The sequence below is a fragment of the Hyperolius riggenbachi genome, chromosome 8, assembly GCF_040937935.1.
Source record: "Hyperolius riggenbachi isolate aHypRig1 chromosome 8, aHypRig1.pri, whole genome shotgun sequence".
NCBI lineage: Eukaryota > Metazoa > Chordata > Amphibia > Anura > Hyperoliidae > Hyperolius > Hyperolius riggenbachi.
Window position 1 is genome coordinate 276,627,382 of NC_090653.1, and position 19,589 is coordinate 276,646,970.

General features: G+C 46.1%; 1 protein-coding gene across 1 annotated transcript in view; it reads left to right on the top strand.

Annotated features, from left to right (window-relative positions):
* The window catches only part of AMBP (alpha-1-microglobulin/bikunin precursor), a 29,933-nt gene extending 13,006 nt beyond the window's left edge, over positions 1–16,927 (top strand). The window contains exons 5-10 of the mRNA XM_068248966.1: positions 1,952–2,053; positions 5,720–5,757; positions 11,349–11,430; positions 12,827–12,994; positions 14,661–14,834; positions 16,007–16,927. Coding sequence (XP_068105067.1) covers positions 1,952–2,053; positions 5,720–5,757; positions 11,349–11,430; positions 12,827–12,994; positions 14,661–14,834; positions 16,007–16,026 — 584 coding nt within the window. The 3' untranslated portion in view covers positions 16,027–16,927. The remainder of the gene's footprint in view (positions 1–1,951; positions 2,054–5,719; positions 5,758–11,348; positions 11,431–12,826; positions 12,995–14,660; positions 14,835–16,006) is intronic.
* The last annotated feature ends 2,662 nt before the right edge of the window (positions 16,928–19,589 follow it).

Below are 19,589 nucleotides of genomic sequence, written 5' to 3' on the forward strand. Positions count from 1 at the left end.
GCATGGGAGGACTGGCCAGGGGGGAAGGGGGGAGATTTCCCCCCAGGCTGCCTCTCATTTAATGATTTAGGGCTGGTACTGTGAATGGTGAATTCAGGTGTTTGTATAAGGCAATGTGAAACACTAGGCTGAATGAGGGAAATAAACGCCCAGAGCAATTGCAGGGCAGGCAAGCTAGTAAATATACACAGCATGATACAGAGCAGAGGCTTGCCTGCAGGGTCCGTGGGAAAAAAATCTGTCTGGTCTCTCACCATTGTTAACTGCATGTGCACAGCTACATAAGATATTGTCTAGGATGAAAAGTTTTCGACAGTCCCTACACTCTAGAAGGGCTTCTTGCAGGACTTGTGTAAGACCGTTGTAACTCAAAATGTGTTATGTGCCCCCCCCCCCCCCCCCCCCCCCCGGTGCCAGTGCATTTATACTTTACCTGTCACGCTGTCCCTCGAGTGTCCTTGCTGTATTTCCCACGTGACTATCGGTATATAGCACGTGGGGCACGTGTGTGATGTCATTTAGGCTGGGGCTGCCGTGAAAACGGGCCTCTAGTTTGTGTTTTCCCCCCAGGCCAAAAGGTCCCAGTCCTCCCCTGCATACAGGGGACAGCTAAACACCAGGGAAACATAAAGGGGACCACTAGACACCAGGAAAATGCATCAGGGAACACTAGACACCAGGGAAACACATAGGGGACCACTAGACACCAAGGAAACACATAGGGAACCACTAGACACCAGGGAAACGCATAGGGGATGACTAGACACCAGGGAAACATATAGGGGACCACTAGACACCAGGGAAACACATAGGGGACCACTAGACACCAGGGAAACACATAAGGGACCACTAGACACCAGGGAAACACATAGGGGACCACTAGACACCAGGGAAACACATAGGGAACCACTAGACACCAGGGAAACACATAGGGGACCACTAGACACCAGGTAAACACATAGGGGACCACTAGACACCAGGGAAACACATTGGGGTACGACTAGACACCAGGAAAAAACAGAGGGGATGACTAGACACCAGGGAAACATATAGGGGACCGCTAAACACCAGAGAAACATAAAGGGGACCACTAGACACCAGGAAAACGCATTGGGGAACACTAGACACCAGGGAAACACATAGGGAACCACTAGACACCAGGTAAACACATAGGGGACGACTAGACACCAGGTAAACACATAAACACATGTTTCCGCATGCCTACCGACAGCCTAACGCTAGCCTATAGCCTACTCCTATCGCAACTAGAAACATTTTTATGAATGACCACCCAGAAGGCTGAAATACCGACAGCGGTGTTTCCCCGCACGGATTTACTTTACCGACAGCACTTTTAGGAATGATAGCCAAAGTGCTTACCCCTCAGCAGAGAACCTGAGGTCTGAGGGTGAACCGCCACTGCTGGTTACAGTGAAGGTAAAAAGGTAGACTTGCGTAGGGATGTACAAGATAGTCAAATGAAGCCTTAGGCCTCGTTCACATCATACGCGCTTCTGTGCATATTTGGAAGCGCATATGATGTGCTGAAACGCAGGAACGGCAGAAGGGAATAGACAGCCCATCTACCGTTCACATCTACTGAGCTGTGCAGCAGTACGATGCGCTAGGAAGCGCTTACGTACTGCTGCCTGCACTTTGCCCGCAAACACAGAGCTGATCCCATCACTGTCAATGGATGGGATCAGCGGCGCAGATGCCGTGCGATCGTACACGTTGCGTTCCAAACGCACGGCCATCTGCGCTGAAGAGATGTGAACGAGCCCTTATGCTGACCCCCAGTGGAGATAATGAAAATTACATCACTGGCTGGTCTGTTTATGTAGCACAGTACATTATATAGGATACTTATTTAATGAATACAAAATGTACTTGGTGTCATCTCACAACTGGCACAAGTCTGTACACTCTTTCTTGCTCTTCCTCTGTTTAGGACGTACACCAGAGCTGAGGGCTGATCTCATTGAAGACTTCAGACAGTTCGCCATGGAGCAAGGAATCACAGAAGACTCCATCTTCATGTTTCAGAATAAAGGTACATCTTTATATATCTCCATATGCAAAGACTATAGGACTGTGCATAACATTTGCAAAGTGCTTTTTTTTCACATAGGACTCAAAGTGCAGAGATATGTCTCAGATCGATAGTTAGTCGCGAGATGGAATGCGCTCCAAAGCATAATAAAAATTGTTATGTGTCCATAAATGCCAAACAGCATTTTCAATTTGACTTTTAGCGTCTCCAGGGTTGGATCTATCATGATTGGGTGTGGGTAAGGAGTTCCAAATGCTAGGGGCAGCATATTAATGTTGCATGTAGGGATGTTCAGAAATGCTGATTTCCTATTCCGCTAAAATGCCCATTTCTGCCAATGCAAATTCCTGATTCCGCAGATTTCCGATTTCTGTTTTCCAATTTCTCAGGCGGATTTTTGGTGATTTTTTTGCATTCTCCGATTGGCCAAATACTTCTGAGTTGACTGTATTCTCTGATTTGTCCAATGCTTCCGAGTTCTGTGATTGGGCTAAAATTACCGAGTTGCGGTATTTCCGTGTAAATCTCATTTCGGATCGGAAATGAGGAAATTCCAATTCCACAGAATCCAAATGAGGATCCCTAGTTGGATGTTCCTACAATCTCCAACACAGATGAATATAGGTTTTGTTATTCCCAGATCTGACCTGGTCTCCTATCATTTTTTTTTTTTTTTAAATGGGAAAGAGAGAGGGAAATGCGATTAACCACTTTAGGATCCTTGGTACGCATATCTACGCCCCTTTAAACTACACGTGTGGATCAGGGGAGTAGATATGCGTACTGCTGCCTTACCACCCTTGCGTTCACAATCCTTGCGCTGTTTTCCGTTGATCCACCGTCGCAGCCCCCTCCATCTGTGATCAGGGTGTGAGAACCTTTTTATTCTCAATCCCGATCACTGTTCCCGCGTCTTCGGAGAGCTTGTAAATGTCATACAAGCTCTCAGACCTGACACTTCAGTGTTCGGCCGTGTTCTATTAATAGAAACATGGTCTCAGTAGCACCATCTTGTTGTAAAAAAGTAAAATACACCTAATTATACCAGTATACTGTTTTACTTAGAGAGTTTACTATTATTATTTTTTATTTTATTACTTTTAACCCCTTCCAACCCTGCCCCAGTGTTACAGAAATAAAACACTTGTTAAAAAAAAAATGAAAAAAATATTTTTTTTATTTTTTTTTACATAAATAGTTCCCTTTTTTTTAATATGCACTTTTTTTTTTAATATGGATGTCATGAGAGTATATCACTGTTAATTTTGCAAAAAAAAAAAAAAGTCTTGTAATAAGTGAAATAGTATTAAAAATACCTAAATGGAAAAATGCTCCTTTATTTCCAGATAAAATATTTTTACCATACATTGTACTAGGGACACAATTTAAAACGTTGTAATAACCGGGACAAATGGGCAAATAAAATGTGTGGGTTTTATGTATCGAAGCATGTTTTATTTTAAAACTATAATGGCTGAAAACTGAGAAATAATCATTTTTTTTCTTTTTTCCTTATTACTCCCTTTTGCAATGCATATAAAATAAAATAATTCATAGTAAAAACTACCACCCAAAGAAAGCCTAATTTGTGGCCAAAAAAAGCAATATATAGATCATTTCAGCGTGATAAGTAACAATAAAGTTATCGCTGAATTAATGGGAGGAGCGCTGAAATGTGAAAGCTGTTTTTTTTTTACGGTAAAAAAACCTGTGATCTTGAAGTGGTTAAACCAAATACGATAGGGAGACTCAATCCACCACTTTAGACAGAAGCGTTCTAAATATGAATGGCCATTAGAACTGCTGTGGTAATGCTGGTGCTATAGAATACATATGGTTCTATCGATGACTATAATAATACTAGTAGACCCAAGCCTGTTTAAAAACGGGCTCTAGGTCTTTTTTCTGCCGCCGCTGCCAGTGCGCATGCGCCGCCCCCCTTGCTGGCCCGCCTACCTTGCTCGCCCGCCCACCTTGCTCCCTGGTCCCGTCCAGCTGTCTGTTACTGCGCACATGCGCAGTAGCAAAGAACAGGGACACAGAGACAGCTGGATGCAGCGACACAGTGATTTTATTGTACAGGATATTTAGCATTAAATAGACAAAAGTCTATTGACTTGTATATGATTATGTTCAGGCATATGCTGCGCGGTGTACAGGTAGTCCCCGACTTACGAACAACCTGCCGATACGAACGGCATGGATTCTGTGTTTCCATGGGAACAAGTAAAAAAAAATGTTCAAATTGGACTTGTAGTTTTTGAGAAAATGTATTTAAAAAAATTCAAAGAAAAAATGACTTTTAAACTTGTATAAGCAGGTACAGGGGGCAGATGTGACACAGAGGGGGACACTGGAGGCACAGAGAGGAGGTACAGGGGACAGAGATGGCACAATGTTCCGACTAAAGAACAGAATCAGGTTAAGAAAAAACCTACAGTCCCTATCTCGCTACAGTCTCTATCTCGTTCGTTAACCGGGGGCAACCTGTATATCACACAGGGATGCACTCTAACAGAAATCACACCCTCAAAGCATGCAAGGCACATAAAATGCGTGGATAATGCGTTTACATGTCTTTTTAAAGAGAACCTGAACTGAAAATTAAAAGTCAAAATACATAAACACGTCATACTAACCTCCCATGTAGTCTACTCATCAATCTCTTTCTCCTCTTATGTGTCCTATTTGTCCGCTGTGATCAATGGAATTCCCTGTCCTCCATTTTGAAAATGGCCATTACCCCATAACAGCTTCCTGGTCGGCACACTGTTACACTGTAATATCGCCCACTTAAACCATAGGGAAACGTGGACATTACCTTGCACATTCAGTTGCAACTGACAGCAACTGATATATTTCAGTTTTGACAAAATATTGATCTATTTGGATGCAGTAGTGTCTGAATCACACCTGAAACAAGCATGCAGCTAATCTTGTCAGCAGGGGCATAACAATAGATCCTGCAGGGGATGCATCCTGAGGGACTGACAACTAAGGGCATGGAGAGAGAACAAACGTTCTGCTCTCTGCACAATTGTTCTAATGACTGCATCTGCTCACCCACTGATAGCAAATCATACAAAGTTTTGTAGACAAAGATTTGTAGACAGTCCCCATTCAGTGTGCAGAGGGAGTGGGCCCCATCCAAAATTTTGCAAGGGTGGCCCAGCGATTTCTAGTTATGCCCCTGCTTGTCAGATCTGACAATAATATCAGAAACACCTGATCTGCTGCATGCTTGTTCAGGGGCTATGGCTAATAGTATTAGACACAGAGGAGCAGCAGGGCTGCCAGGCAACTGGCATTGCTTAAAAGGAAATAAATATGGCAGCCTCCATATCACTCTCACTTCGGATTCACTTTAAGGCACACTGGAAAACAAATCATGATGCACAGAAAAGCATTGCAGCACACTAAATAACACAGAAAAACACATAAAAAGTGTGTGTTATTACAATAGTTTTTCAAAAATAGTCATGTAAACAGACCTCAGTATTATTATTTTTATGTATATAGCTGTTCTTTAATAGGAATGAATATCTATTTCTGGCATTATTTGTAAGATGAAACAAAACATTTATGTGACGGATGCTGTAAACGCACAAATGTAGACACAATCATGAAACGTTTAGAAATGATGATGTACTTTGTGTCTCCGGACAGGTGAATGCAGCCCGGGGGACATTGAGGTGATACCCAGGGTAAGTGTCAGTGGCTCCCCCTGCTGGTGGTCATTATATTCCTGGTGGTGTAACATGGGGGCGGGCAGGGCCAGTTCTATTAACAGTGGGGCCCCAGGGCAAAATTATCCCTGGGGCCCCCAACCACAAAGCAGCATTAGGGGCCCTTTGTTGCAGCCAAATTTCCCTCCTGGGCCCCTGAGCTGGTTGCTGACCTTCCCTCCCCAATCACCTCCCAACTTAACTGGTCAGCACGGTGGCGTAGTGGTTAGCGCTCTCGCCTTGCCGTGCTGGATTCCTGGTTCAAATCCCAGCCAGGTCAACATCTGCAATGATTTTGTATATCCCCCCCCCCCCCCCCGTATATGTGTGGGTTTCCTCCGGGAACTCAGACTCCGGTTTCCTCCCACATCCCCAAAAAACATACAGATAAGTTAGTTGGCTTCTCCCTAAAATTGGCCCTAGACTATGATACATGCACTACACGGTAGATACAGAGACATAGGACTGTGGTAGGGACTGGATTTTGAGCCCCTCTGAGGGACAGTTAGTGACAAGACAATATACTCTGTACAGCGCTGCGTAATATGTCGGCGCTATATAAATACTTAAATAAATAAACTGCACTCCCTTGGGCCCCTGCAGAGTGTTTGGCAGTGTAGAGTCTCTGCCCGCCAGCACAGGTGAGACACTACCTTGCCAAAGGCTCTGCAGATGCCATGGGGAGCAACAGTTAAGATGTAGGAGGGGCCACCTTGGGGGCCCCTACAGGCCCCCTTTGCCTCTATGGTAGCGTTGGCCCTGGGGGAGGGTGTTTTGAGTGCATCAATTTCAGCACAAAATCTTAGTCATTGTCTTCCGAAATACCCAGAAAGATCAATGTCTTCCGAAATACCCAGAAAGATCAATGTCTTCCGAGATACCCAGAAAGATCAATGTCTTCCGAAATACCCAGAAAGTAAAGTTGAAGAGAAATCGAAAGCCCAATATGGTGTATGTCAAAATTGATGGGATAAATGAAACAGTGAGATGGTAATACTCACAAACACGGGTTACCACCTAGGTAACCACTCATTAGGCAGGTGAGGAGATTAGACCTGTCCTCACTCAGGATTAAGAAGTCGCTCTCTGTAGATAGGAAGGGGGTAGATCACCCCTCCACGTGGGGTGGACTCAAATATATTGGTAGGTGAACAGAGGCGCCAGAAGGATAAAAGTACATACAATTTTTAAAAAATTGCCGGGAGGAAGTGGTGGACTCGCCTCTGTTAAAGCAGACACCAAGAACTGTAAATATATAGATATACACATTTATATATATGTAAATATATAGATATACACAAGCTCTGCTTGCTATAACTGAATTGCTGTTGTTTATCCCCTGCTTATTGCCTGAAGAAGTGGGCTGTGCCTGCGAAACGCGTTGCATCTTTGGGGTATTTTTAATAAATGTGTATATCTATATATTTACAGTCCTTGGTGTCTGCTTTAACGGAGGCAAGTCCACCACTTCCTCCCAGCAATTTTTTAAACATTTTATGTACTTTTATCATTCTGGCGCCTCTGTTCACCTACCGAAATACCCAGAAAGATCAATGTCTTCCGAAATACCAAGAAAGATCAATGTCTTCCAAAATACCAAGAAAGATCAAGGTCTTCCGAAATACCCTTAAAGATCAAGGTCTTACGAAATACCCATAAAGATCAAGGTCTTACGAAATACCCATAAAGATCAAGGTCTTACGAAATACCCAGAAAGATCAATGTCTTTCAAAAGTCCCAGTAAGATCAAGGTCTTCCAAAATACCCAGAAAGATCAAGGTCTTCCGAAATACCCAGAAAGATCAAGGTCTTCCGAAATACACAGAAAGATCAAGGTCTTCCGAAATACCCAGAAAGATCAAGGTCTTCCGAAATACCCAGAAAGATTGACGTCTTCCGAAATACCCAGAAGGATCAAGGTCTTCCGAAATACCCAGAAGGATCAAGGTCTTCCGAAATACCCAGAAGGATCAAGGTCTTCCGAAATACCCAGAAAGATCAAGGTCTTCCGAAATACCCAGAAAGATCAAGGTCTTCCGAAATACCCAGAAGGATCAAGTTCTTCCGAAATACCCAGAAAGATCAATGTCTTCCGAAATACCCAGAAAGATCAACATCTTCCGAAATACCCAGAAAGATCACTGTCTTCCGAAATACCCAGAAAGATCAAGGTCTTCCGAAATACCCAGAAAGATCACGGTCTTCCGAAATACCCAGAAAGATCAACATCTTTCGAAATACCCAGAAAGATCACTGTCTTCCGAAATACCCAGAAAGATCAAGGTCTTCTGAATATACCCAGAAAGATCAAGGTCTTCCGAATATACCCAGAAAGATCAATGTCTTCCAAAATACCCAGAAAGATCGACATCTTCTGAAATACCCAGAAAGATCAAGGTCTTCCGAAATACCCAGAAAGATCAATGTCTTCCTAAATACCCAGAAAGATCAATGTCTTCCGAAATACCCAGAAAGATCAATGTCTTCCGAAATACCCAGAAACATCAATGCCTTCGGTTTCTCAAAATCAAGATCAAGTTCAGCGTTCTAGAAATGTTGATATGTAAACCAAGGGGCCTAAATAGAGGGGAGCAGCACAAGTGACCTCAGGGGGGCCCAGAGCTGTGGGGGGACTACTAACCTTCCCTTCCTCCGACACAGGAAACAATACTTCAAGTGGTTTTGTGGCTACACTTGTGATGAGTGTTTTATGACCCTTGTGAGATGGTCCCCAAGCCCGTGAAGGGCAAAAATGGAAGGCAAGGGAAGGGGAGTGAATATTGGGGGGGGGGGCACCATCAAAATTTTGCTGGGGGCTCAATGAATTGTAGTTACGCCACTGACAGGGTCGTAACTACAGGAAAGCAGACCCTTAGATTGCAGAGGGACCCAGAGCTGTAAAGGGGGCCCCAACTACTTCTTCACTACGTCCCATAAAGGGGTCCGTCGTTCAAAATATTATTTTTTTTTTTGTTATGGGAGTGAAGATTACGATGTGAATACTTGCTTTATGGCTCTTGCAAGATGGGCCCCCGGGCTGTAAGGCAGGGCCGGATTTACCGTAAGGCACTGTAGGCATGTGCCTACAGGCGCCTGATGATGGAAGGGCGGCTCACTCCTCTCCACTAGTGCCTCCCTCCTTCCCTATGCAGAGTCCCGAGCAGAGTGTAAATGAGAGGTTACTCACCCAGCCCTCTGCATTTCACTGACCAGATCTCCCTTCAGTCTTGGGAACCACTTGCTACTTAATACTGAGGTTCCTCTAGCTACCTTATACTGAGTGACATCTGGGACAGCCAGCACACTTGCAGTGTGGATTGGTGGGGTTTGTAGGTTCATGGAGGGTGAAGTCTAGGATGTCAGGACATCTGTCCCTATAGGCTCCTGTGAGGTAAATCCGGGCCTGCTGTGAGGGTCACCAAGGGTAAGTGTAACGATTGGTGTCAGCACACAGAGAATTCTGATTATTGGTGATCTGCAGAATCACCAATAATACTAGTATAGCCTGACACTGGACAACGGAAGTGGAATAGTGTTTATTGTAACAGTAATACGGATGAGAGAGTTCACCCGAGGAGCGGCTGACTCAGACTGTACTGCAGCCGGTGCTCACCTTATGAGTGGATGAGACAGACCGTGCCACAGCCAATAGGCATATGAGTATAACAACCATGAGAAGGAACACAATAATGCTGTACAGCTGATCACCTGTGGAGCAAGTGATTCAGACTGTACTGCAACCAGGTAGTGTTTGGTGCACAGTATAAAGGGGAGCAATCCTAATGATGCTTAACTAAGGATCCCCTAAAGAACAGGTGGTACAGACTGTTTTGCAGCCTAGGAATAGTTGATACAGTTGGTGCTGCAACCTAAGTAACACCTGCAGAATTGCTGTTTAAGAGCGAATGATACAGACAGTACTGCTGCCTATAAATGTCTGTAGGCAGGTATCACAACTAAGTATCAGTATCTTACACCTGAGAGGTAGGTGTAAGCCACTAATTTCCCTTACCAGTGTCAGGGCCCACTGATGCGGGTAGCGAGGTCAGACAGAAAGAGTTTGGCAATGAGCGGACAGATACAGTACAGAAACAGAAGACTGATTCAACGTCAAGGACAAGCAGAGTTGGCAACGTGAATCAGATAGAATGAGGTACAGAATTGACAAACAGAAGAATAGTCAGAGCAGGCAAAAGGTCATAACAGATAAACAATGCAATAGTACTTTAAGCTATCAACAGAATCTGACTAAGTGTGGATCCCCGGCTCCGGCCGGTTCTAGCACACTTTGGTATCTGACTAGGGTCTGAGCGCTAACACACTATAGCATTTGCAACAGCAGATGCGGAGCTACTGACAGACCTGCTCTATATATAGTCAGTATGCTCCCTAGCGCCGCCCCCAGCCACTCAGCCAAACCGGATGCTAGCTGGAGTCAGCTGACCGCATGATCAGCTGACTCCCCTCTTAGCTGCATAAAGGACCTGCCGCTCTGCTCGCACGCGCGTAGCCCTTAACCTGTGAGAAATGGAAGGACCCTGAGCACATACCCGCGCGGCAGAGACCGGCGGTTGACACGCCGAGATAGCTGCCATGGCGCTTGACTCAGCGGCGGCATCTCCGCTATTCCTTACAGTAAGTAAGGGAAGGGAGTCAATATTTGGGGGAGGGAGGGTCGGAATGAAAGTTTTGCTGAGTGACCCCATGCTTAATATTTGTGCCCCTGCCTGCACAGGCAGAGCCGGTTCTATCATGAAGAAGGGTGAAACACTTGCATCAGGCTCAGAGATTACAGGGGTAGCATGCTTGTACTGTGTGTTTACACTTACAGCATTCAGTCAGAGTAGGAGGAGAAGTGAGAGGAGAGCAAGGTGAAGAGGTCATCATTGGGGAAAAGCAGCTTGTTGTACTGTGTGAGGAGTCTGACAGTGAGTGAGGAGGGGAGAGGCAGGAGTGCAGCAGTGTTTCATTTGACTTGCACAGCAGAAGGGAGGAGGTGGCACTGCTGTCCTGACTGAGGAGGAATGGAGTGGCTGAGGGGGAGCAGTTGGTTTGTCACAGACTCAAAGCCAGCCAGTGTGCTATTGTGCTGAGCTGCGGCATGTCATGTGAGAACATTAAATAAAGCAGAGTAAACTGTCGGGTGCAATGCGATCATTGCAAATTAGGGGGGGGGGGGGGGGGGGGACAACAAAAGTTTGCCTGAGACAGCAAAAAGTCTAGAACCGGCCCCGACTACAGTCATTATTGGTGGGTATTGTAAAGAGGGTCCCAACTCAGAAAGAGAAACCTCCGTACCATCCAGAGGCTTATCCTCTACTGAGGTATCTAACTTTTATTTAAAGACTACAAGTACTCCTAAACTCTTTCAATAAGGAAAACAATTAACACAGGCCAGTTGTAAATAGGCTTGGTAATACATATTGCATGTTCCCGTTTATCTCATCAGGCTACTTCAGGTTTCTCATTGAGTATTCCTAATGACATAAACCGTTGTCCGTGTAGTATTTATAGATGATAAGCAGAGGTAGGTCACCCATGGTAATCACCGGTTTCTATTTTCTGCGCAGAGAACGGAACGCTCAGCAGACAAGGCAGAAGAGGAAGGATCCGGAGGCATGGAGAACAACCCGTTCTCCATAAACCGTGCAGGTGGGTGTGCCGCCATCTTGTTCACTCTATACGGTGTGCCTGCAGGGCCAGTTCTAGCTACAATGGGGACCTGGGGCAAGAATGACTTCGGGGCCCCCCCGACGCCCCCATTTCCAACCAAATCACCCCCAGGGCCCCTGAGCTGGCTGCCAGGCCCGATCCAATCCCCCCTCCCGTCACACAATACGTGCCCTAAAAAGCATTTTTCCCATTATCCACCTCATTCTTTTCCTATACAGATTAAACACACAGCATCCTCACTGTCATGTGTCACCATAGCTGGAGGGGAGGAGGGGCACATCGGGGTGGCCCCACAGGCTTTGGGGTCCAGGGGCAACTGCCCCCTTTGCCTCTATAGCATTGCCGGCCCTGTGTGGGTGAAAGATCAAACCACAATATAGAGCTTTACAGAACGATCAACAGAAATAAGTCCACCTGATGGGGTTTTATAGATCATTTCGAAGACTAAGGAAATATTTGAGTGGGCTTGGCATGTCTTTTGAGCGCTTACTGCTTGGAAAAAAATAGATCACTTCCTTCCCCTGGGTCTTTTAATGTTTCATAAGCACCAGTTCAGATGCCACTTTAAATTCTTAAAGTACCTGGTCCCCTCTGCCCCAATGCTTTTAATATTGTTTTATTATTGGTGCTATGACTATCACACAGCACCATTCTCCCACCTCCAGCACCCCCTGTAGCCCCCGTTCTAGCATCAATTATGAGCGGGGAGGAAGTGGCAGTTCCTAACCCTTAACCCTGCCCCCTCCACTCGCAGCTTTAGTTCCGTATACGATTCTCTGCACACAGCGCTCACGGTAGTTGCACTGTGTGGGGGCTTGTGATAATGGAGGTTGGATATCCCTTCCAACCGCAATCACCACAAGCCCGCACACAACGCAGTTGATCATAAGGGGAACTATAGCGGGAAGTAGAGGGGGCAGGGTTAAGGATGCACACAGGGGAGGAATAACTGCCGCTTCCTCCGCGCTCATAATTGATGCCAGAACAAGGGCTACAGGGGGCGCTGGAGGTGGGAGGATGGTGCTGTGTCCTAGTCCTAGCACCAGTAATAAAACAATATTAAAAGGACCAGATCAAGGGTTGGGGTACTTTAAAGAGTGTCAAATTTTATCAAAAAAGTTTTAGTTTTTGTAATTAAAAAAAACGGAATGACCCAGCCCACTGCAACAGCATGAAAAGCAGTGGGAAGGGCATGTGTGTCAAGTCACTAGGGAGGTGTGGCTTCTGTGTGGGGCGTTGCCCTACTGATCCCATTTATTCAGTAAATGGGTCTTGTCTTATTTTGCCAAACATGCATTCAGCAAATAAATCGCGATGCTGCGCAGCGCATGAAGGACGCTGGTCACTTAACATCAGTCTCCTTTTTCTCTCTCAGCTTCTTGCCACCTCCCTCCAAACCCCGGACCATGCCTGGGCTCCAATGACCGCTACTTCTACAACTCCTCCTCCATGGCCTGTCAGATGTTCAAGTATGGCGGCTGCCTTGGCAACCTCAACAACTACAACACTGAGCGGGAATGCCTGCAGACCTGCCGGACAGAAGGTCAGTATATCCCGATGGAGCAGTCAGCGATCAGTTATAGATTTCTGTCCATCATTCACTCACAGACTTTGCATACAAATTCCTGTGCCTTTCTGAGAACGTCTCTATAGACAATCCCAAGCAAGTGTTTTTGTAATTTAAAGTGGGAGGAGTGTGGCGGCTGTCATATTTATTTCTTTTTAAACAATACTAGTTGCCTGGTTATCCCCTGATCTCTTTGGCTACAATAGTGTCTGAATCATACACCTAAAACAAGCATGAGGCTAATGTAGTTAGACTTCAGTCACAGCACCATCTATGGCTAAAAGTATCAGAGGCAGAGGATCAGCAGGGCTGCCAGGCAACTGGTATTCCTTAAAAGGAAATAAAAACGGCAGCCTCCATATCCCTCTCACTTCAGATTCCCTTTAAAGAACAGTTGAAGTGGAAAGAATGCGGAGGCTGCCATATGTAACAAAAAAAAAAGTATTTGGCTTGAGGAACGCCCTATATGTAAGGAACACAATTATGCAATGAGTAAAAGTTTATCTCGGATCCACTTTAAACAATACCAGTTGCCTGGCAGCCCTGATGATCTCTTTGGCTGCAGTAGTGTCTGAATCACTCCCCTGAAACAAGAATGTCGCTAATCTAGTCAGACTTTAGTCAGAAACATTTGACCTGCATGCTTGTTAAGGGTTGGTGGCTAAAAGTATTAGGGCTCTTCCACATTAGCCAGCGCGTACAAGAGCTGTTCTCCTGCCCGCGTTGACTAGCCTGCGGCTGTCGTCGGGAATCTGCGGTGCAACGCTGAGTAGCGGCGGTAGTAATTAATGAACCCGACGGGAAAACGCCGTTTCCCGACGAGAAAAAGCTCCCGGGTGCGAAAACCCTCAAAGGCAGAAGATCAGCCAGGCAACTGGCATTGTTTATCTCTCTCCATTTGTCCTTTAGGCTGGGGTCACACGGAGTCCGTGGAAAACGCCTCCGTTTTTCCACTGAGGATTCTGAAGTCTCAGCACCACACTTTTGTCTGACAGCCAGACAGCAATAGGCAATCGCGGAGGGGGGGGGGGGGGGGGCAGCAGTATTTTATTGCCCCCACAGAGGGAAAACACACATTACCCCCACTTCCCTGCGATTCTCCATAGGGAAGCATAATATGCGTTTTTGTGGGTTTTCGCATTGCAAAGGATGCATATGAACACTTGCAAGTGTGACCTCTGTTTTAATGTTGTTAAAGATTATTTTCGATTTCAAATTGTAGCCACCTAAAACTACAGCTAAATACCCACCGGCAGATATGGCCGATCCATCCGGGCCGAATATGCAATCGTCGTTTGCGGCGGCAGAAACAAACAGTCGTGTAAACGATCATTTACACGATTGTGGCAAAACCTGCACAAGTCAATGGGGATCCGACCGCTGCCGTAGTTAAACATGGGTTAACAAATTTTGATGCGCGAGATTGAAAAAAAAAATTCATTTTTCACACAAAATCGTTCATTGTACTTTTCTGATCAATCGAAAATAATTACTATCGAAAGCCATGATGTTTTTTGCTTATTTGTTTTACTGTCACTGGAATATGATCTCTGTGATCTGATTGGCTGCTTTGCACCCGCCATGTCTGAACTCACTGAGACCCCTTTTCACCCCCCAACTGACTCTCTTATCTCTCTCGTAGCGGCCTGCCGGCTACCGATTACCACTGGCCCGTGCAAAGGCGCCCAGAGCCGCTGGGCATTCGACTCAGACCAAGGCAAGTGTGTCTCCTTCCAGTATGGAGGCTGCAAAGGGAATGGCAATCATTTCTACACAGAGAAGGAGTGCAAGGAGTACTGCGGAGTCCCCACTAACGGTAAGCAGGGGGGAAATGGGACATTTAAAGAGCTTCATGTACGTGTGGCTTTACAGTAACAGTACAGTTACACGCTTATGTCAGCATGCAAATAACAGAAAGTTTCCTATTTCGGATAAGATGAGGACACTATGACCAGAAGGTAATTGAATCCCCCCTCCCTTTGGAGAGCTTACACAGTGATGTAATGCTTGGTACATACCATACAATTTCCCTGTATTAATAATACACTGCGCACTCCCAGGTCCCTGCAAAAATAGCTTCACATAGCGTAATACGGTTTCATCTCTCAAGAGGCAAATTTCACCAAAACTTCCGTGCAGGTGACAAACGGTGCAATGCAGTGTTCACACCACCTCATAAACCAAGAGGCTCACCAGATCCAAACCACCTATCTGCAGGTGGCAATCACGCTCAAATAGTCAGCATCAACTTGTAAAAATAGGCCTTTTTAATAAAACAGATTAAAAACTTCATTGCGCAGTATATCCATATGCAATTTCCCGTCAGATTGACGAGTCAAATCAATCATTTCCGACATGTCCGTTCAGGTTTCTAGTCAAAATTGATTTTGTACAGAAGTAATCAGAAAATTGATTGGAAAAACATTTGGAAATCTGATCGGACTTGTTGGAAATGATTGCTACGACCCGTTGATCTGACGGAAAATTGCATGGTGTGTACCAGGCCTAAAACTGTTGTCTGGGGGATGTTTGCTGAGGGAGGGACAGTAAGCTTTGGCAGTAGGGAGGGAAAATTATCACTGAGCTGGGTTGAAAACAAAAAATAATTCCCGGTATCCGGCACCAGCGGGGATCGCCTGATGCCGGATACATGTACTACTGGCCTAAAAGGCACAAACCTCACCCCCACATACTCACCGAGCCTCCAGCGACATCTTGCTACCTCCCTCTTGCTCCTAGTGGGTTAGTGGCGGCTTTCCGGAAGGCGGAGTGTCACCTGACCCACATGGGGCCACGTGACACGTCGGGAGCTGTGCACAGACGCTGGGAACCACTAGGAGCAAGCGGAAGGCTACAAGGTGTCGCTGGAGGCTCGGTATGATTGGGGTAGCAGGTAGTAGGTAAGCAGTTAGGAGAATTTGTGCACTCACGCAATATTTGGCTTCAGTGTTCCGCTGCTGATAACATGAAATGTGTTTTTCTTTGCAGATGAGGAAGAATTTCTGTAAAGACGACAGCTCACTGGTTGGCGGTCGGCCTTTGATTAACTCACCGCATCTCCCCCCCCCCATTCATCTTATACAAGCCCATCACCTGATCTACCAGCAGGACTACCATCTGCAACCCATTCCGCTTCACACCCCTCATTACTGCCCAGGGCCTATCGCCACATCAGGATAGTGTCAACTACAACCCCAAACAAAGCATGCTGTTGCCGAGTGATGTCAGTGAGGAGCAGTTAATTATGTCTTGCATGCACATTTTCGTAAAAAGTTATATATATATAAAAAAGTAACTGCACTATCAAAATTGTTCCATTAAGTACGTAGAGCCCATTCACATTGGGGCGATTTGCGGGTGTTTTTCGCTAGATCCTGAATTGCCGGCGAACGTTAGTGCTTTGAAAAGCACTAGTATAAGTATATGGCAGTGATCTCACTGCAGTAATCGCCAGCGATTCGCGGTTAATGAAAACGGAGTGCATGCTGCGCTTTTTTTTATGTGATTTTTGAGCAAATGCAATTGAAATGTAAAAAAACCCCAAATGGCGATTGCTCAAAAATTGTGAAAATGTCCAGTAAATAATACGCAAAAAAAAGCGAAAATAATCCCCTTTGCCAAATGGTAGCGATTTGCGATCCAGTGTGAACAGGGTGTTACCAATAGTCTTGATGGCTACTGAACAGACTAGGTGTGGACCAACTCATTTCAGAAGAATTGGCGTCACCTTTTGCCTGCTGGGGATTAACCCCTCTGATACTGAGAATAACAGGGTGCTGGCAATCACTTTATACTTCTATATACTACGTGTACACATTGGGAAACAGCTAATATGTTTCAGGAATCCTACATAGCATAACATAATAGGACTGTACAAACTCCGTATATAAATAAAGGAATGGAATTCAACCAAGTGTCGCAGTCGTATACTGATTTTCTGTATCCAACAGGTGAGCTTGCGTACCCAAACTGCAACTAATTCTATACCCAGTATAGGTAGCCAGATGCCCCCCTCCCCCCAGCATAGGCAGGCAGATCTCCCCCCCCCCCCCAAGTATAGGTGGCCCGATTAAGCTCCTCCCCCCAGTTTAGGTGTCAGATGTCCCCCATCCCATGCAGAGTGCACAGCGGAGGGGTGAAGTAACTCACCTCTCCAGGATCCATAAAGACACTTGTGACCAGTCTTCCTTCCTCCAGGTGTTCTGTCTCTATGGTGCAGTGCCACGTGCCATGTGATTACTAGGGATGATCGGAACCAGCAAATTCCGTTCCGCCAGAAGTCACGGATTCCGTCAGTGTTAAATTCCGTCGCTATGAAAATTCCGCCGGATTTGTACGAAATTCTGCGGAATTACGGATTCCGTCGGAAAAAAATCTTTCCCTCCTCCTCCCAGAGGGAGGAGGGTATCATCTTCCAGGGAATTGTAGTTTTTCAAAAGCCAGCTTATATACCATGGCTGGGAATTGAACCCAGATCTCAGTGTGTGGTAGGCAACTGACTTATCCGCTATACCACCAACAACACTACAGCCTAGCATGTACCATTATGATCAATACAAGAGAAAAAGTAGCATGCTTAAAGATTTGTAGCATGTCAAAAACCAACTCACCGTGGCCGGGAATTGAATCCAGGTCTCAGTGTGTGTTAGGCAACTGACTTATCTGCTATACCACCAACAACACTACATGCTGAAGCCAGCCTAGCATGTACCATTGTGATATACCCAAGAGAAAAATGAGCGCTCTCTCTCTCTCTCTAGGATTTGATGCCATTGAACTGAATTTTCAGCTTAAAACCATCAACGGAAACGGCAGAATTTCACAGGCATTTTAGGAATTCCGCCAGATTGAAAAAGCAATTCCGTTCCGACCAAACGGAATGAGCAATTTCCACCTAAAAATTCCGGAAAATACAAATCCGCGGAAAGGCTATCTGGGGTACTCTTCGGACAACTGTTGAACACAAAAGGCAAGGCCATGCCTGGCTACAAATCCTTAAGAAAGCTAATTTTTCTCTTGGATTGATCATAATGGTACATGGTAGGCTGGCTTCATCATGTAGTGTTGTTGGTGGTATAGCGGATAAGTCAGTTACCTACCACACACTGAGACCTGGGTTCAGTTCCCAGCCACGGTGAGTTGGTTTTTGACATGCTACAAATCCTTAAGCATGCTACTTTTTCTCTTGGATTGATCATAATGGTACATGCTAGGCTGGCTTCAGCATGTAGTGTTGTTGGTGGTATAGCGGATAAGTCAGCTGCCTAACACACACTGAGACCTGGGTTTAATTCCCAGCCATGGTATATAAGCTGGCTTTTGAAAAACTACAATTCCCTGGAAGATGATACCCTCCGGAGGAGGAGGGAGAGAGAGATTTTTTTCAATTCCATAAAATTCCGCGGAAATAAAAAAATTTCTGCGGAATTCCGTTTTACAGGTTTAGCAATTCCGTTCCAACCGCCAGAATCGGAATTTACCTAATTCCGGCCGGAATCACGGAATTAAGAATTCCGTGGAATCCAGTGAGCATCCCTAGTGATTACAGGTGGGAGGTTCAAGAGCATCCTGAGGATCCTGGAGAGGTGAGTTACTTCACCCCTCCGCTGCCCACTCTGCATCCAATAGTCCATTCCCCACCCCCTCAAATCCAGGCAGAACAACAGCAAACATCCTGTGTGTGCCCACAGAGAGGGCTCTGACGCGTGCCATTTGTTTGCCACCTGTAATGAATAATGAGGAGGCAGCCGCGGCGAGCCACCCTGCCACCGCGGATGCCACTATCTCACTGGCTAACGGTGCTCCCGTGCCTCGGGCGTCTAGCACGCAGAGGACGGGTCTATCATCTGCACATAGAGGCGCACCGTCGCGACCTTTATGCGGCAAGGAGGCGCATCAGCTGACCTACGGGTTGGCTGATGTCACGCCAGGCATCCGCCGCTGCTGATTGGCTGGGCGTAGGGAGGCGTGCCTCAGGGTCTTTTCGGGCTCTTAAGCCCGGAGGAGTCAGTCGCAGCTTGATGCTGTTGCGATCACTTCGTGTTAGCGCTCAGACCTTAGTTAGATCTGGTGTGCTTTGATCCGGGAGGAAACCGGGGATTTCACACAGCTTTAGGATTGTGCATTAGGCCTCTTGCACACTGCAAGTGATTCCGATTCAGATTCCGCTTTTTAATTCGTTTTTACAGGGGCGTCTCACCCACCAGGCAAGTATAGGCGGTTGCCTGGGGCGCCATGAGGTGGTGAGGCGCCATGAGGTGGTGAGGCGCATTCCCCCACCGCTGCTACTGTGACCATGTTTTTTTTATTTTTTTATATTATATTACCTCCCGACTCAGTCCCCGATGCTCGGCACGCTACCATGTGCTCAGCAGTGCCTCCACCTCCACTTTTCCCCAGCCAATAGAGCAATCAATACTGCTCTTCTCTGCCAGGCTCCTTCTTTGAAGCCGTGCCCCTTCTTCTCAGTAGCCACACAGGTAAAGTGTTTACCTCGTGTGGCACAGCCTTTAACTCCGCCCCACGCCAGTCAAACCAGAAGCCAGCGGCCAGCCAGCTTTTGCCCCCGACA